General features: G+C 46.4%; 1 protein-coding gene across 1 annotated transcript in view; it reads left to right on the top strand.

Annotated features, from left to right (window-relative positions):
• The window catches only part of LOC132379181 (vinculin), a 293,243-nt gene that overhangs the window by 220,505 nt on the left and 58,070 nt on the right, over nucleotides 1-14,668 (top strand). Inside the window, exons 16-17 of the mRNA XM_059946852.1 lie at nucleotides 6,881-7,183; nucleotides 12,216-12,340. Coding sequence (XP_059802835.1) covers nucleotides 6,881-7,183; nucleotides 12,216-12,340 — 428 coding nt within the window. The remainder of the gene's footprint in view (nucleotides 1-6,880; nucleotides 7,184-12,215; nucleotides 12,341-14,668) is intronic.

Below are 14,668 nucleotides of genomic sequence, written 5' to 3'. Positions count from 1 at the left end.
CTTATAGCCTCATAATTTGCCCTTCCCCAATTAAAAATTTTCCAGTCCTCTCTGATTCTATCCTTTTCCATGATAATGCTAAAGGTCAAGGATCGGTGATCACCGTCCCCCAGATGCTTACCCATTGAGAGATCTGTGACCTGACCCGGTTTGTTGCCTAATACTAGGTCTAGTATGGCATTCCCCCTAGTCGGCCTGTCAACATACTGTGATAGGAATCCATCCTGGACACACTTAACAAACTCTACCCCATCTATACCCTCGGAACTAATCAAGTGCCAATCAATATTAGCGAAGTTAAAGTCATCCATGATAACAACCCTGTTATTTTCGCACCTTTCCAAAATCTGCCTCCCAATCTGCTCCTCGGTATCTCTGCTGCTACCAGGGGGCCTATGGAATACTCCCAGTAGAGTAACTGCTCCTTTCCTGTTCCTGACTTCCACCCATACTGACTCAAAAGAGGATCCTGCTACATTACCCACCCTTTCTGCAGCTGTAATAGTATCCCTGACCAGTAATGCCACACCTCCTCCCCTTCCCCCCCCCCATCCCTTTTAAAGCAATGAAATCCAGGAATATTGAGAATCCATTCCTGCCCTGGTGCCAGCCAAGTCTCTGTAATGGCCACTACATCATAATTCCATGTATGTATCCAAGCTCTCAGTTCATCACCTTTGTTCCTGATGCTTCTTGCATTGAAGTACACGAACTTTAGCCCTTCTACCTTACTGTAGCAGTGTGCTACACACAGCGCTGAAATAATGACACGGAGTTGGTGAGCTGCAGTTGCAAAAGAGCTTTATTCAAACTTCGCGGCCTCGCTTTAAAGCCTTCCTGATTCCGCCCTCCCTGGGCGGGAATGCTGTAGGGGCACGTATTCACAGTCCCGTCCCGTGCGCGGGCTTTTCCCCTTGCTGGTGAAGCAGGCTTGGCGCCCTCTTTGGGACCTGCCTCAATGCCGGCGCGCGCCGCTTTGTGAGCCGGTTCGAGTGCGCTCGGAAGTGGGTCGCCACATTACCCCCCCCCCAGAACCGGCGATACACCCCCCCAATGTCCACAGTCTGGGTTGGACTCTGTTTGGGAGGTTGGCCTCTAAGCCGCAGTGCTTGAATCTTGACTGGCTGCGCCAAGTCCACGTGGGCCGGTTTGAGTCAGTCCACCGTGAAAACCTCCTTTTACCCCCAATGTCCAGCACGAATGTGGACCCGTTGTTTCTGATCACCGTAAATGCCCCCTCGTAGGGTCGCTGTGGTGGTGCCCGATGTCCGCTCCGTTGGACAAAAACGAACTTACAGGTTTGCAGGTCTTTGGGTACGCAGGTCGGGTTCTGCCCATGCTGCGAAGTGAGTATGGGGGCCAGGATACTGAGCCTCTCACTTAGTCTGCCCAGGACTGGTTCTTTCTCTTGCCCCCTTGGGGCTGGTATGAAATCTCCTGGGACGACCAGGGGTGCGCCGTTCACCAACTCGGCCAACGAAGTGTGCAGATCCTCTGGGCGCTGTGCAGATTCCAAGCAGGACCCAGGGAAGCTCGTCCACCCAGTTAGGCCCTTTGAGGCGGGCTATGAGAGCCGACTTCAGGTGATGGTGGAAATGCTCCACTAATCCGTTCGATTGTGGGAGGTAGGTAGTTGTGTGGTGCAGCTGTGCCCCCAAAACGCTGGCCATAGCTGACCACAGGCTGGAGGTGAACTGGGTGCCTCTGTCGGAGGTAATGTGGCCTGGAACTCCAAAGCGAGATGCCCTGGTGGCAATCAGTGCCCGGGCGCAAGATTCAGAGGTGGTGTCGGTGAGCGGGACTGCCTCTGGCCATCTCGTGAACCGGTCCACGATAGTCAGGAGGTGCCGCACTCCTCGCGACACTGGCAGGGGGCCCACGATATCCACATGAATGTGGTCGAAACGCCGGTGGGTGGGGTGGAACTGCTGCGGCAGGGCTTTGGTGAGCCGCTGCACCTTGGCTGTTTGGCAGTGCATGCACGTTTTGGCCCATTCACTGACTTGCTTGCAGAGTCCTTGCCAAACGAACCTGTTGGCTACCATCTGGACGGTTGTCCTGATGGAGGGGTGTGCTAAGTTGTGAATGGAGTTGAAAACGCGCTGTCGCCAGGCTGCCAGAAGAACGGGGTGGGGTTGGCCGGTGGTGACGTCACAGAGTAGGGTCCTTTCACCTGGGCCTACGGGGAGGTCCTGGAGCTGCAAACTGGAGACTGCAGTTCTGTAACTAGGGATCTCCTCGTCTGCCTGCTGCGCCTCCGCTAGTGCTTCATAGTCTACTCCCTGGGACAGGGCTTGAATGTTAGGGCGGGAGAGGGCATCCGCCACGACATTGTCCTTTCCGAGACATGCCGGACATCTGTCGTGCATTTGGAGATGTAGGACAGATGTTGCTGCTGGCGGGACGACCAGGGGTCGGATGCTTTCGTGAATGCAAAGGTAAGCAGTTTGTGGTCCGTGAACGCGGTGAAGGGCCTACCTTCTAAGAAGTACCTGAAATGCCGGATTGCCAGGTATAGCGCCAACAGTTCCCGGTCGAAAGCACTGTATTTGAGCTCGGGTGGTCGTAGGTGTTTGCTGAAAAACGCCAGGGGTTGCCAGCGATCCTCGATGAGTTGTTCCAGCACTCCACCGACTGCCGTGTTAGATGTGTCCACTGTGAGGGCGGTAGGGATGTCCGTTCTGGGGTGCACTAGCATTGTAGCATTTGCCAAGGCTTCTTTGGTTTTAATGAAAGCGGCAGCGGACTCTTCGTCCCAGGTAATGTCCTTGCCCTTACCCGACATCAGGGCGAACAGGGGGCGCATGATTCAGGCAGCTGAAGGGAGGAAGCGGTGGTAGAAATTCACCATACCCATGAATTTCTGAAGGCCTTTGATTGTGTTGGGTCGGGGGAAATGGCGGACCGCATCTACCTTGGCGGGCAGAGGGGTTACCCCGTCTTTAGTAATCCTGTGGCCCAGGAAGTCGATGGTATCAAGCCCGAACTGGCATTTGGTGGGGTTGATTGTAAGACCGTACTCACTCAGTCGGGCGAAGAGTTGACGGAGGTGGGACAGATGCTCCTGACGACTGCTGCAGGCTATGAGGATGTCGTCCAAATAGATGAAAGCGAAGTCCAGGTCACGTCCCACCGCGTCCATTAACCGCTGAAACGTCTGTGCGACATTCTTTAGGCCGAACGGCATGCAGAGGAACTCTAAAAGGCCGAAAGGGGTGATGAGTGCTGTTTTGGGAACGTCGTCCGGATGCATCGGGATTTGATGGTATCCCCGGACGAGGTCTACCTTGGAGAAGATCCGTGCACCGTGCAGGTTTGCTGCAAAGTCCTGAATGTGCGGCACAGGGTAGCGGTCCGTTGTTGTAGCCTCGCTCAGCCTGCGGTGGTCGCCACATGGTCTCCAGCCCCCTATTGCTTTGGGCACCACATGCAGGGTGGAGGCCCATGGGCTGTCGGACCACCGTATGATCCCCAATTCCTCCATCCTCTTGAACTCCTCCTTCGCCCGTCGGAGCTTGTCCAGGGGAAGCCGCCAAGTACGGGCGTGGAAGGGTGGTACTTGGTCGGGATGTGGTGCTGTATGCCGTGTCTGGGCATGACTGCCATGAACTGCGGTGCCAGAACCAAAGGGAAATCCGCCAGGACTCCGGTGAAGTCGTTGTCGGACAGCATGATGGAGTCTAGGTGTGGGGCCGGCAACTGGGCTTCACCCAGGGAGAACGTTTGAAAGGTCTCGGCATGGACCAGTCTCTTCCTCGGCAGATCGACCAGTAGGCTGTGAGACTGCAAAAAATCCGCGCCCAGGAGCGGTTGGGCTATGGCGGCCAGTGTGAAGTTCCACATGAACCGGCTGGAGCCGAACTGTAGCCGCACCATATGGGTGCCGTAGGTCCTTACTGTGCTGCCGTTCACGGTCCTCCGGGTGGGACCCGGTTCTCTGTTGCGGGTGTCATAACTCGTCGGAGGCAAGACGCTGATCTTGACTCCGGTGTTGACCAAAAAGCGGTGTCCTGACTGCTTGTCCAAGACATACAGGAGGCTATCCCGATGGCCAGCGCTGTAGCCATCAGCGGCGGCTGGCCCTGGTGTTTCCCGAGAACTTGCAGGGCGGGCTACAGCGGCGGGCTTCTGTGCCCCACCACTGGTGGTAGAAGCACTATTGTTCATTGGTCTCCTCACCCCTGCCTCTGGGGTTAGCGGTCTCTGCGGCCGGGCCTGGTCTGGTCTGCTGCTGGGAGCGTGGCCTGGTGATCTGTGTGACGGATGCCCCATTCTCCTTCTTGGCTTTCCACAGCACGTCCGCCTGGGCCGCCACCTTCTGGGGGTCGCTGAAATCCGCATCGGACAGCAGCAGGCATATGTCCTCGGGCAGCTGCTCCAGGAATGCCTGCTCAAACATGAGGCAGGGCTTGTGTCCGTTAGCCAGGTCCAGCATCTCGTTCATCAACGCCGATGGCAGCCTGTCTCCCAAACCATCCAGGTGCAGTAAACGAGCTGCTCGCTCGCGCCATGAGAGTCCGAAAGTCCTTATGAGCAGGGCTTTGAATTCCGTGTATTTGCCGTCCTCTGGGGGAGACTGTTATGAACTCCTCAACCTGGGCTGCTGTTTCCTGGTCAAGGGAGCTCACCACGTAGTGGCATCTGAGGTTATCTGCCGAATGTGGAATTGGGCTTCTGCTTGCTGGAACCATAGGTGAGGTTGCAGCGTCCAGAAGCTTGGCAGTTTTAACGAAACTGCATGAACAGATGCGGCGTCGTTCATCTTCGGCCCAAATATCGTTTGGGCCGTCGGGGTCACCAGTTGTAGCGGTGAGCTACACGCAACGCTGAAATAATGACACGGAGTCGGTGAGCTGCAGTCGCAAAAGAGCTTTATTCAAACTTCGCGGCCTCGCTTTAAAGCCTTCCTGATCCCGCTCTCCCTGGGCGGGAATACTGTAGGGGCACGTATTCACAGACCCGTCCCGCGCGCGGGCTTTTCCCCTTGCTGGTGAAGCAGACTTGGTGCCTTCTTTGGGACCTGCCTCAATGCAGGCGTGCGCCGCTTTGTGAGCCGGTTCGAGTGCACTGGGAAGTGGGTCGCCACATTACTACATTTACACCGTTTATTCTGCTTCTCTTTCCTCAAAGTCTCGCTATTTATTGGATCTGGCTCTACTCCATGCACTTCTTTCACTGCTCTGTCGCTCTGGGTCCCATCCCCCTTGCAAATTAGTTTAAACCCTCCCGAACCATGCTAGCAAACCTACCAGCAATGATATTGCTCGCCCTCGCATTCAGGTGCAACCCATCCAATCTGTACAGGTCCCACCTTCCCCAGAAGAGATCCCAATGGTCCAAAAATCTAAAACCCTGCCCCTGCACCAACTCCTCAGCCATGCATTCAGCTGCCATCTCCTCCAATTCTTACCATCACTATCACGTAGTACTGGCAGCAATCCTGAGAACGCCGCCCTTGAGATCCTGTTCTTCAGCCCTCTGCCTAGTTCCCGAAACTCACACTTCAGGACCTCATCCCTCTTTCTGCCTATGTGCCTTCCTGCCACAATAATTTCTCTATTGTGTCCACATACTTCCTGTAGTGAGGTGACCAGAACTGAATACAGTACTCCAAGTGGGATATAAGGAAGGGTAGGAAAAACTTTGAGCTTTTCTCTCTCTTTCTCTTTGTGAAGCTTCAATGAGGTAAACTCTTAATATCATCACTCCATATCCACTCAGACAATGGCCACTGCACTTGCCCCTGCCTTCCTTTAATTTGCTCTTACTAATTAATCCCAAATACCAATTAGCCACTGGTCAAATCTCCTCTCCAAAATTCCAATGTTCGAATAGGCCACTGGTCAAAAGCTCCCTTGTGCTGCCCTGAACAGCTCCTGCCTTTTATCCTCGGGTGGTGGACCTGATTGAAATCTCCTCCTCTCCAAACTATTGCTGTGCCGATTGGTGCTGGTCAAAGTTCTACTATACTGCCATGAACCGCTCCTGCCTTTTATCTTCAGGTGGTGGACCTGATTGAAGTCCCTTCCTCTCCAAGCTTTCAGCGTCTGGATTGACTGCTGGTCAAAGCTCTTTGGTTCGAGAGTGTGATAGTTGAGGGATAATAACTGTTACTAAACCTGGTGGTGTGAGTCCTGAGGTGCCTGTACCACCTTCCTCAGGATAGTACATAGTGACATATGCGTACTTTGGTTATAAATTTACTTTATAATCATCTTGCATCCTGTTAATGTTCCGTTGTAACTGCCTGTCTACTTATGAAATTGGATTATCAATACTGTATGAATGAAATATGAGGGGTCATTATAATGTGCCTTATCCTCTAAATTACTGAACTGAAACTAGATAAACTCTAACCCAATCTATTGATCTGAAATTGTAATGATTAAGAAATGGATTCCTTGCATTATTTGTGATGTTATTGCCTGCTCCCAAGTCTCTTGACTTCTTCAGTTATGTAAATGTTTTGTCTCCTGTCAGATACTGATGCATTTATTTATGTGGCATCCTGCAGTTGTGTAAGGTAGCTCTTGTGAACATTTGGCTTTTCTTTTCCTTTTCCATATGGTAACACTGAGATTTAGAAATCATTGGTCTTTTATTACATGGCACCTAGACTTGACTACTATGATCTCACTGTGGCTTGGGAAATTGGGCAAATTGTATAGTTCTGGATTTTTTTTAAGGTATTTCTACATTAGATCCAAGCCCCATTTTCATTTGCAAAATGTACATCACCACTATACTATCCCCAAGTTCCCGCAGTTGCAAACTGGATACATCTATTTGTTTGAGATGTAATTTGTTAAATGTTTTAAATAGAGAATTGTTTGTCATCTGAATGAAGGTGATGCTGATAATTGTGCCATTTATCTTGCAGGTTTAGTTGACGAAGCCATTGATACCAGGTCCTTATTGGATGCTTCTGAGGAAGCCATTAAGAAAGATATAGACAAATGCAAAGTAGCAATGGCCAATGTACAGCCTCAGATGCTGGTGGCTGGAGCAACAAGCATTGCTCGTCGGGCAAACAGAATCCTTTTGGTTGCTAAAAGAGAAGTTGAAAACTCAGAAGATCCAAAATTTCGTGAATCAGTAAAGGCAGCATCAGATGAACTAAGCAAAACAATTTCCCCCATGGTAATGGATGCTAAAGCTGTAGCTGGCAACATTTCAGATCCTGGTAAGGGATGACTATATTTTATCACCTACTCTACATTTAACCAGACTTTTGAGAATGCATTTTTCTTATTGAAGATTTTATTCATAAAGAGAGCAGTTAAAACCAAAGTTATGATTAATAGTCTATTAACTTTGATAGGAGATTCTGATTGCATCTAATTTTTCTCCGTCAAAACCATGTTGACAAAGATTTCCTAAATTTGGATACCATAAAGCTCAAAATTTAGAGACAGAGTTAAACAGCACAAAAACGGGCCCTTCTGCCCAACTTGTCATGCTGGCCATGGTACCTGATTGATCTCCTCCCATTTGCCTGGATTTGTCCATATTCCTCTAAATCAGGGGTTCACAACAGTTTTTATTCCATGAACCCCTCCCATTAACTGAGAGGTCTGTGGACCCCAGGTTGGGAATTCCTGCTCTAAACCTTTCCTATCCATGGACATCTCCAAATGTCTTCTGAATGTCATAATACTACCTGCATCTACCACTTCTTCTGGCAACTCATTCTGAATGTTCAACATTTTCTTTGTGGAAAAAGTTGCTCATCCACATATCCCCAATAAATCCTTACCCACTCACTTGCTGGGCTTACCTGTCCTGGGAAAAAGATTGTGATAATCTATGCCCCTCATGGAAGTCCCCATCTATAAATCTCAATAATGTCACCCCAGTCTTTGCTTCAGGAAAAGCAATCCCTCTTTTCCATGTCTCTTTTTATAACTCATGACCTTAAGTCCCAGTGACATCACTGTGAATTCTACCTGCACATCTCATTCTTCCTGTATTATGGTCATAGAACACAGAACATGTTAGCATTCATTTCAAGGGGACTAAAATAGAAACATAGAAATCTACAGCACATTACAGGCCCTTTGGCCCACAATGTTGTGCTGACCATGTAACCTACTCTAGTGACTGCCCAGAATTTCCCTAGTGTGAAACTGAAAACAATATTCCAGGGAGGCGAGCTCATCAGCAAATAATCATTGGCATCTTTATTCTACGTACAGAGTGAATACCAGACAGTAGTTTTAGGTGAAACTGGAACATTTTAGGATTTCATAGTAATATTATCTGTTGTCGTCATCATTATTTGCTGTGTCATATGACATGGGCGATCATGGTCCCATGACTATGATTTTTCTTGGCAATTTTTTTCTACATAAGTGGTTTGCTACTGCCTTCTGGGCAGTGTTTTTACAAGATGGGTAACCCCAGCTGTTACCTAAATTTTTCAGAGATTGTCTGTCTTGATAGTAGAAGGAAGGAGGACCTTACACTTTGGTTGAGCTGCATCTCCACCCTGCCAGCTGTGTAATCTGATGTTGTTATTTTTATTGCAAACACAGCTCAAAGCCAAAGCTGAGATTCATTATAACAACTGAGTGAAATCAAAGGTTCAAAGACTGATTTATTATCAAAGCAGAGTTGCACAAATCTGAAATTTGTCTTCTCCTGATATCCACAAAACAAGAAAGAACTTGGAAGTCATGCACAGAAAAACATCAAACCCACCCACCCCCGCACAAAAAAGAATGGCATCACCATTGTCAACCCCAAAAGCTGCCTCCTCCCCACTCAGCGGAACAGAAAAGGAACGGGCAGTTTAAAAAAAACACACAGAGTATAAAGACTTTTAGTCTAACAAAAGTACACAGTCCATAAAAGCAATAATCTGATCCATAAACTGCAGAACCACGTTATCTTAGTATAGGAGTATAGAGTTGGGATGTAATGTTAAAATTGTACAAGGCATTGGTGAGGCTGAATTTGGAGTATTGTGTACAATTTTGGTCACTGAATTATAGGAAAGATGTCAACAAAACAGAGAGAGTACAGAGGAGATTTACTAGAATGTTACCTGGGTTTCAGCACCTAAGTTACAGAGAAAGGTTGAATAAGTTAGGTCTTTATTCTTTGGAGCATAGAAGGTTGAGGAGGGACTTGATAGAGGTATTTAAAATTATGAGGGGGGATAGATAGAGTTGACGCGGATAGGCTTTTTCCATTGAGAGTAGGGGAGATTCAAACAAGAGGACATGAGTTGAGTTAAGGGGCAAAAGTTTAGGGGTAAAACGAAGGGGAACTTCTTTACTCAGAGAGTGGTAGCTGTGTGGAACGAGCTTCCAGTAGAAGTGGTAGAGGCAGGTTTGATTTTGTCATTTAAAGAAAAAATTGGATAGGTATTTAGACAGGAAAGGATTGGAGGGTTATGGGCTGAGTGCAGGTAGGTGGGACTAGGTGAGAGTAAGCGTTCGGCACAGACTAGAAGGGCCAAGATGGCCTGTTTCTGTGCTGTAATTGTGATATGGTTATATATCTTGTGGTATCACCAACATTCGTCGAAAGAGAGGGACACCATGTGAGCCACATAATGATAGGCTGCTCACAGATTCCTTCTCTGGCAGCGATCAAAAGGAAGGACATTAGCACGGAAACTCTCACCTGCCTTCCGTATTCCCCTCAATGTTTCCGTCTTCCTCGGTGATTAATGGACACTTTGCTTTGAGGCCATCTGAATCAGATATCATTTACTACACCTTGTTTTTTTTTGGTAATTTAGACCATAAGACATAGGAGCAGAATTAGGCTATCTTGCCCCTAGAGTCTTCTCTGCCATTCACTCATAGTTGATTTTTTTTTTTCTCCCCCCTCTCCTCAGCCCCACTCCTGGCCTTCTGCACATAACCTTTGATGCTGTGTCCAGAAAAGAACATATCAAGCGTTGCCTTAAATACACCCAATGACCTGGCCTCCAAAGCTGCCTATGGTAATAAATTCCACAAATTCACCACCCTCTAGCTAAAGAAATTTCTCCATCTGTTTTAAATGGACACCCCTCCTATCCTGAGGCTTTGCCCTCTTGTTATAGTCTTCCCCACCTTGGGAAGCATTTTTTCTACATCTACCATGTCTAGATCTTTCAATGTTCAAAAGGCTTCAATGAGATGCCCCTCATTCTTCTAAATTCTAGTGAGTACAGACCCTGAGCTATCAAACATCTTTCATATGATAACCCTTTCATTCCTGGAATCATCCTGTGAACCTCCTCTGGACTCTCCAATGCCAGCACATCTTTTCTTTGACGAGGAGCACAAAACTGTTCACAGTACTCAAGGTGAGGCCTCAGATTCACATCTCTGCTCTGGTATTCCAGAGCTCTTGAAATGAATGCCAACATTGCATTTGCCTTCCTGACCACTGACTCTACCTGCACATAGATTTTGGATTCTCTCCCCATTTAGAAAATTGTCCACACAATTATTTCTACTATCGAAGTGCATGACCATGCATTTTCCAACATTGTATTACATTTGCCGCTTACTTGCCCATTCTCCTAATCTGTCTTAAATCCTTCTGTAACCCACCTGTTTCCTCAACACTACCTGCCTCTCCACCAATCTTTGTATCATCTGCAAACGTGGCAACAAAGTAATCTATTCTATCATCTCATTGATATACAGCATAAAAAGAAGCAGCCCCAACACTGACCACTGCGGAACACCATTGATCACTGGCAGCCAACCAGAAAAGAATCTTTTTATTCCCACTTGCTGCTTCCTATCAATCAGCCAATGCTCTAACCATATGAGTAACTTTTTCCTGTAATACCATGGGTTCTTAACTTGGTAAGCAGCTTCATGTGTGGCACCTTGTCAAAGGCCTTCTGAAAGCCCAAATATACAACATCCACTACTCCCCTTTATCTACTCTAGTTGTAATCTCCTCAAAGAATTCCAACAGGTTTGTCAGGCAGGATTTTCCCTTAAGGAAACCATGCTGACTCTGTCTTACCTTGTCCTGTGTCACCAAGTATTCCATAACCTCATCTTTAACAATTGACTCCAACATCTTCACAGCCACTGAGGTCAGGTTAACTGGTCTATAATATACTTTCTGCTGCCCTCCTCATTTCTTAAAGAGTGGAGTAACATTTGCAATTTTCTAGTCCTCCGGCTCCATGCCAGAGTCCAATGATTTTTGAAAGAATATTACTAATGCCGCCACAACCTCTTACTGTTACCTATTTCAGAACCCTAGGGTGCAGTTCATCTGGTCCAGGTTACTGATGTACCCTTGGGTCTTTCAACTTCTTGTGTACCTCTCTGTATAAATGTAACTTTACTCACTTCTCTTCCCTCACCTTTCAACATCTGGTACACTGCCAGTGAAGGCATAAAAGAATGAGAAGGCTTGCAAAATATTTTAGTTTATCTGTAAAATTCTCGTATGAAACTACATTGTGTTTGGATCAGCAATAAACATTGTATATATCAGTTTTCAATGATTACGCATAATATTCAGGCTTAATTAAAGATTAATTAAGCCTAAAGATTAATTAGTTTTAATTGATTGTTAAGCCTAAATATTTGCCTTAATCTTTGCAGTCTTAATCTTTACACCAGGTTGCAAAGCAGTGTAAACTAGTCAGGAACACTAGACTCAAAAAAAATTACTTCCCTCGTGCACGGGCTGTCTGATCGATACCTCCATACATTAGCCCATACCACTGCCATTACAAGCACATCAGCTGACTTCACTTTCTATGCATTAAGTTACTTGTACTTTGTGTTTTATAGAATTGCTTTTATACTTACTGTGTTTTCTTTATTGTGTTCTGTATGTTGCATAGGATCCAGAGTAGCAATCATTTCATTCTCCTTTATACTCGTGTACTGAAGAATGGTAGTAAACTATCTCGAGTCTTAAATAGATTTTGAATCCAGATGTGGCTTGAAAACAAGAGGAGGCCACATCTTCATTAATGTGCAAGCAATTAAAAAACAAAATTATGAGTAGGATATGTTTGTCCTACCAAAGTATTTTACTTGCAATACTAATGGAACAGTTATGCACATTGACAAAATTATGAAGTGGTTTCTTTACTGATGAGGTTAGTTTTTGCAGTTTTTGTTTGTGCCAAATAAGCTACCAAGCATTGTGTTCGATTTAAGTATTGTGTAAGTAAAATACTTGCCTGTTAGAAGTATTGTTCCACTTGTTTAATAATCTGCAGTTCTGATCTTTAGGTCTGCAGAAGAGCTTCTTGGATTCAGGATATCGAATTCTCGGTGCTGTAGCTACAGTTCGGGAAGCTTTCCAGCCTCAGGAGCCGGACTTTCCTCCGCCACCACCTGATCTTGATCAGCTTCAGGTTTGTCTATCTCTGTCATATAATTAGTTAAAAACAGATGTAACTATAATAGTTTGCAAAGAAAACTTGGAAAAGACCCTTAATTTAACACAAAGCCCAAACTGCCAACAGAAATCTAAAATTAACAGACAGACATACTTTATTGATCCTGAGGGAAATTGGGTTTCGTTACAGCCATGCCAACCAAGAATAGTGAAGAAATAAAGCAATATAAAGCCATAAATAATTAAATAATAATGTTAATCATGCCAAGTGGAAATAAGTCCAGGACCAGCCTATTGGCTCAGGGTGTCTAATACTCCGAGGGAGGAGTTGTAAAGTTTGATGGCCACAGGTAGGAATGACTTCCTGTGACGCTCAGTGTTACATCTCGGTGGAATGAGTCTCTGGCTGAATGTACTCCTGTGCCTAACCAGTACATTATGGAGTGGATAGGAGTTATTGTCCAAGATGGCATGCAACTTGGACAGCATCCTCCTTTCAGACACCACCGTCAGAGAGTCCAGTTCCACCCCCACAACATCACTGGCCTTACGAATGAGTTTGTTGATTCTGTTGGTGTCTGCTACCCTCAGCCTGCTGTCCCAGCACACAACAGCAAACATGATAGCACTGGCCACCACCGATTCGTAGAACATCCTCAGCATCATTCGGCAGATGTTGAAAGGACCTCAGTCTTCTCAGGAAATAGAGACGGCTCTGACCCTTCTTGCAGACAGCCTCAGTGTTCTTTGACCAGTCCAGTTGATTGTCAATTCGTATCCCCAGGTATTTGTAATCCTCCACCATGTCCACACTGACCCCTTGGATGGAAATGGGTCACCGGTGCCTTAGCCCTCCTCAGGTCCACCACCAGCTCCTTAGTCTTTTTCACATTAAGCTGCAGATGATTCTGCTCGCACCATGTGACAAAGTTTCCCACCGTAGCCCTGTACTCAGCCTCATTTCCCTTGCTGATGCATCCAACTATGGCAGAGTCATCAGAAAACTTCTGAAGATGGCAAGACTCTGTGTTGTAGTTGAAGTCTGAGGTGTAGATGGTGAAGAGAAAGGGAGACAGGACAGTCCCCTATGGAGCCCCAGTGTTGCTGACCACTCTGTCTGACACACAGTGTTGCAAGCGCACGGGGATCCACGACACCAGAGAAGCATCCACCTGCATCACTGTCAGCTTCTCACCCAGCAGAGCAGGGCGGATGGTGTTGAATGCACTGGAGAAGTAAAAAAACATGACCCTCACAGTGCTCGCTGGCTTGTCCAGGTGGGTGTAGACACGGTTCAGCAGGTAGATGACGGCATCCTCAACTCCTAGTCGGGGCTGATAGGTGAACTGGAGGGGGTCTAAGTGTGGCCTAACCATAGGCCGGAGCTGCTCTGGAACAAGTCTCTCCAGGGCCTTCATGATGTGGGCGGTCAATGCCACCTGTCTGTAGTCATTGGAGCCACTGGCATGTTTGTGAAAGGAAGGCATTGCTAATTTTACATGTGTTTATTAATTAAATCCAAGATGTCATTTTGCATTTGAGCATGTAGTGTTAACATTACAACACAGTACAAGCTTAGAGAATTGTTTTTCATAACAGTAATCTGTTAAAAGTTGCAAAATTAGATGATGAGAAATTATGTATTCATTGCAAAGATAAAGTAAATGGTAATGGTTTATAACAGCTGTAATAAAATGTTACATTTTGAATTTTTTAGTTTAAATCCTATTTAATTCATAAATTTACAGTGCCGATTAAAAGTATTCACCCACCTTGGAAGTTTTCATGCTTTATTGTTTTACAGCATTGAATCACAGAGGATTTAATTTGGCTTTTTTGACATGGATCAAAAGAATCACTGATTGCAGGAAAAAAACTCATCAAAATAAAAACAGATCTCTATAAAGTGATAAAAACACAAAATGATTGCAGAACTCAGCAGGCCAGACAGCATCTATGGGAGGAGGTAGTGATGACGTTTCGCGCCAAAACATCTCACTACCTCCTCCCATAGATGCTGTCTGGCCTGCTGAGTTCTGCCAGCATTTTGTGTTTTTATTTATTTCCAGCATCTGCAGATTCACTCGTGTTGTCTCTATAAAGTGATCTTAATTAATTACAAATATAAAACACAAAATAATTGATTGCAAAAGTATTCACCCCCTTCAAGTCAGTATTTACTAGATGCATTGTGGCAGCAATTACAGCTTTGAGTCTACATGGATAGGTCTCTATCAGCTTTGCACATCTGGACATTTCAGTTTTTCCCCATTCTTCTTTACAAAGCTGCTGAAGCTCTGTCAGATTGCATGGGGATCATGAGTGCACAGCCCTTTTCAAGTCC

This window comes from Hypanus sabinus, chromosome 21, assembly GCF_030144855.1.
Source record: "Hypanus sabinus isolate sHypSab1 chromosome 21, sHypSab1.hap1, whole genome shotgun sequence".
Lineage (NCBI taxonomy): Eukaryota > Metazoa > Chordata > Chondrichthyes > Myliobatiformes > Dasyatidae > Hypanus > Hypanus sabinus.
Note: the sequence above shows the minus strand (reverse complement) of the source record. Positions and strands in the feature narration are given on the sequence as shown.